The following is a 4,942-nucleotide window of genomic DNA, read 5'->3' as shown; positions in this document are numbered from 1 at the left end:
TGCTTTTTTACCTCTAAAACTTACATCGTAATTTTAAACAACTCATTTTGATATAGAGTTGCAATTTTTCTGATTCTGTCACCTTAGGCATAGTTTTGTGTCGTCATGCCTTTTCATTCAAGGTAAAAGAGAACATTTCAGTATTTCTTATAAGGCATTCTAGTGATGCTAAACTCCCAGCTTTAGTTCGTCTGCGAAAGCCTTTATTTCGCTTTCATATCTGAAAGATAGAGGCTTCCCCGATAGCTCAGCAGTAAAGAATCGGCTTGCAATACAGAATACTCGGGACACAAGGGTTTTATCCCTGGGTCAGGAAGATACCCTGGAGGAGGAAATGGCAACCCACTCCAGTATTCTTGCCTGGGATATCCCAAGGACAGAGGAGTCTGGTGGGCTACAGTCCTGTCCGTGGGGTTGCAAAGAGTCAGACAACAGCTGAACACACATACACACACACACACACACACACGCACAGGTTAACTTTGCTGAATAGAATATTCCTGGCTGACAGTTATTATCTTTCAATATTTTGAGAAAGTCATTCCATTCTCTCTCGTCCTGTAGAGTTTCTCCCACGAAATCTGTTGATACCCTAGTAAAGGTACCTTTGTAGGTTACATTTAATTTTCTTTCTTTGCCATTGACTTTCGACAGCTTTCGTATGTCTGTCCTGGAGTAGGTCTTTTGCAATGAGACATTTAGGTGTCCTGTTATGATAGCTTTGTGGACTTGTACATATAGTTCCTTCCCCAGGCTTGGAAAATTCTCTCTACAAATAATCTCTGTTTCTCTCCCTTTTTATTCTTTTTCTTCTGGGATAAAGTGAAAGTGAAGTCGCTCAGTCGTGTCTGACTCTTTGCGACCCTGTGGACTGTAGCTCACCAGGCTCCTCCATCCATGCAATTTTCTAGACACCTGGAGTGGGTTGCCATTTCCTTCTCCAGGGGATCTTCCCTACCCAGGGATCGAGCCCAGGTATCCCACCTTGAAGGCAGACGCTTTACCGTCTAAGCCACTGGGGAAGTCATTATCTTTCTTACCTCTTCTGATGGAGTCAGATGTTTCTCACAGAATATCTTCATTTAAAAGTCTTAGTTCTGTCATCACGTCTTCTGAATCACTCTACCTTTCAGCTCTCTTACTCACAGACATAACGCATCCTTTACTGCCAGTGTTTTCTAATGCATCCTTTGTCTCATTTATTGAGTTGTTCAGCTCCAGAATTTCTGCTTGGTCATGTCTAAGAGTTTTCATCTTTTTGGATAGTGTTCCTTATGTTCATTATTACTTTTATCCCTGAGCTTGTTAAAGTGCCTTTATCAGTTTGATTATAACTTGTTGAGTGTCTTTCAGTTACTGCTTTGAATTTTCTATTTAATCACAATTTTCCATGATGTTAATATTAGTTCATGGAAAATTGTTATTTCCCTTTTGTGAGTCCGTGTTTCTGTGGTTTTCATGATGCTCACTAGATTGCTCTTCTGCCAGTGCATTTGAAACAACAAACACCTGTTTTATTTGGGTGAACCTTTGTTTATTTTGATTCTAAAAATTCAGATTGCTAACTAGAGGCCCTTCTTTGTTTTTCAGTTAAGCTCTGTTGAACAAGGTTTTAGTTTCTTCTATATGACCTACAACTGCTTATAATTGAGAAACTGCAGTGCCTGCCCTTCAATGTTCCTACCAGATGTTTTGTATGGTGCCTTGTAGTCACTGCTGATGCCTCCAGGTTCACTGATGGCTCCAGGTTCACTGGTGCCTTGGTGCTGTCAGTGTCCTTACTGTGGTTGGCATCTCTGCTGTGAGAATCAGGACAATGGGTACTTTTCATCATTGAGGGTCACCTGGTTCGAGGTCCCCACCACAACCCCACCACCATCTTTCTGTGGTTGTAGATGATGCTGCATCTGGAAGTCCAGGGTCAAGTGTGCCACCTCACTGGTGTCTGGGTCCATGGGCTCAGCTGCCTCAACCATAGCACTGGGACCAGGGGTGCTGACTCTACCGTTGCTATGGTTCTACTTCCCCTGCATGTTCTAATCAGCCTACCTTCATGTGTACATATATGTGAATCTCTGGAGCTCTGGTGTGTTGGGAAGAGGTAACTTTCTTCAAGTATAGATGTTTTACTAGTAGTATATTGAAGGGGAGAGACAAAGGGTGTATCTTATGTTATCATGATGCTGACATAGTATGATAAACTCATTTTTCCATGAACACTAACATAACAGGCACTCGTAATGGAGAAAACTATCATTTACCAGTGAAGAAAGAAGTACACTATGAAAAAAACCTTTAGAATTACAACATAGAGAAAGACAGATGAATATAGATTCCATGAGGAGCCCAGCAGAGATCAGAACAACTCCACTCTACACAGTTTCATTTAATAGTGAAGGGGTTATATTAAAACATTTATCATTAGGATGAGTTCTAATGCAGCAATATCCAATGATACAACATAAAAGCGAACAGAACTGAGAGCCACATTAATAATCTACTTCCTATATTCTAGACATTTATATGATATTTAAACACAGCATTCATAGTTACTCTGCTTTTAAATTTTATGTCAGATAATTGCATTTTAAAAAGTGACTCCATTGAAATTTCATTCCAGGTAAGTAGGAGATTGGAAGACAAGTGTGTTTGCTCAAATTGTGACCCTGTGTGATGTGACCAAACAGATATTAAAGCTCTTCTGTGAGTCTTTTTTGATCATGATGACCCATACATATATTTGTATATAGAACCTCAGACCTTGAGCAACACAAGGGCTAGGGGCATCAACACTTTGCATCTTCAAAAGTTATATAATCTTATAGTAATTTCTTTATATCCAATAATTCAACCAACTTTATTTAAAATAATATGATTTGTCTTGGTTGTTAACTATATGCTTTTTTTATTTTAATTTTATTTTTTTCTATTTTATTTGGAGGCTAATTACTTTACAATATTGTATTGGTTTTGCCGTACATTGACAAGAATCTGCCCTGAGTGCACATGTGTTCTCCATCTTGAACCCCTCCTATATTTTTTTTAAATAAGTAATAGAATTCATGATTCTTTCAGAAAGACAAATGAAAATTACTTGGGGTGTCATATGAGTTTTTTTAATTAATTATTTTTTAATAGGAGGATAATTTCTTTACAATGTTGTGTTGGTTTCTGCCTTACGACAACAAGAATCAGACATAACTATATGTATCCCTCCCACTCCTTCATCCCACTCCTCTAGGGTATCACCATTTTGAGAAGCAATTATTCTGAATAGATCTGTGATGAGACATCAGAAGAATGGGATTTCCAAACATTTCTACTCTAAAGTTAGGAAAATTTTGAAGTAGGAAACAGTATATACTGTCTGAATATCAAGCTGATGAAAAAACTTAAAGTTACTAAAATTTGCATAGAGAAGCTGAATCAAAACAAAAAGGAAATCTGAGGAAATAAATAGAAGAAGTAAGTTTTATTCTGCAAAGATCAAAGCATTGCAATATCTGCTTCCAAGTCTTTGAGTCATGTGATCAAGAAAACATTCATTTCTTTCGTGTAACAGGCAATTTTATACCTGGCATCCCTAAATAGAATCTGTTCAGAGACCTCTTTATGTCTTTGTTCCTCAGACTGTAGATGAAGGGATTCAGCATGGGCATGACCACAGTGTACATCACCGAGGCTATTGCACTTGTGTGTGAGCTATGTGTAACAGCAGAGCTAAGGTACACTCCTAAGATTGTACCATAAAATAAGGAGACAACTGAGAGGTGAGATGCACAGGTAGAAAATGCTTTATACTTCCCCTGAGCTGATGCGATTCCAGTTATGGAGGAAACTATTTTAGAGTAAGAGTAGATTATGCCAGCAAAAGGACTACCACCAAAGAGAACAGTTGAAAAATAGATCACTATGTTATTGAGAAAAGTGTCAGAACAAGAAAGTTGTATCACCTGGCTGAGTTCACAGAAAAAGTGGTGGATTTCCAAGTCTGAGCAGAAGGACAATCGCAACACCATCAAACTGTGTAACAAGGAATACATGATATTCATTATCCAGGAGAGCAGTACTAGCAGTCCATAGAGCTGGGGGCTCATGATGACCATGTACTGCAGGGGGTGGCAAATGGCCACATACCGGTCATAGGCCATCACAGCCAGGAGAACGTCATCCAATCCTGCAAAGAGAATGTAAAAATATATCTGGGTGATGCATCCTTCATAGGTGATAACTTTGCTCTGTGTCTGGATGTTCCACAGCATATTTGGGATGGTAGTGGAGGTGAAACAGATGTCTACAAAGGACAGGTTGGAGAGGAAGAAGTACATGGGGGTGTGGAGGTGGGAGTCTGAGCTGACAACCATGATGATGAGCAGGTTTCCAAGCACAGTGACCAGGTACATGGCAAGGAAACTCCCAAATATGAGGGGCTTCAATTCTGGTTCCTCTGAAAATCCCAGAAGAATAAATTTTGAAATTTGTGTATTGTTCTCCAGTTCCATGTGGCAAATGTGACTATTGGGAAAAAAAGAAAGCAACATGATTAATTTTCACTTAAACAGGCATGCCTGAAATAGCTGAAATACTATAATTTCTATTTTGCAGGCAAGAAATTTATGTTAATATGTTGCATATATATGAATTTTTCTTGATGGTATACCTCATTTCACCTCTGACTAGAATTTTTATTTTCCCATTCTGAGTAAATGTACAAGGGTTTTGATCCCTGGGTCAGGAAGATCCCCTGGCAAAGGGGATGCCTACTGACTCCAGTATTCTTGCCTAATTCCATGGACAGAGGATCCTGACAGGCTACAGTCCATGGGGTCACAAAGAATCAGACACGACTGAGCTACTAACACTTTCACTTTACAGTTTTAATAAGAAACTCTTTCATGCCTTTGAGAGCAAACATGTCCCAAGCACAAAGAGGGATTCAGAA

The 4,942-nt window shown here is 39.1% G+C and overlaps 1 protein-coding gene across 1 annotated transcript; it reads right to left on the bottom strand.

Moving 5' to 3' along the window:
- Positions 1 to 3,542: 3,542 nt before the first annotated feature.
- Positions 3,543 to 4,541, bottom strand: LOC129558160 (olfactory receptor-like protein OLF4). The gene has a single exon (XM_055429026.2). It carries the CDS (start codon positions 4,539 to 4,541, stop codon positions 3,543 to 3,545), a length of 999 nt encoding a protein of 332 aa, XP_055285001.2.
- Between the last annotated feature and the right edge of the window lie 401 nt (positions 4,542 to 4,942).

Source organism: Moschus berezovskii, chromosome 8, assembly GCF_049115385.1.
Source record: "Moschus berezovskii isolate FMDL1 chromosome 8, NW_MosBer_1.0, whole genome shotgun sequence".
NCBI classification, from domain to species: Eukaryota; Metazoa; Chordata; class Mammalia; order Artiodactyla; family Moschidae; genus Moschus; species Moschus berezovskii.
This window is presented reverse-complemented; position numbering and strand designations above follow the sequence as displayed.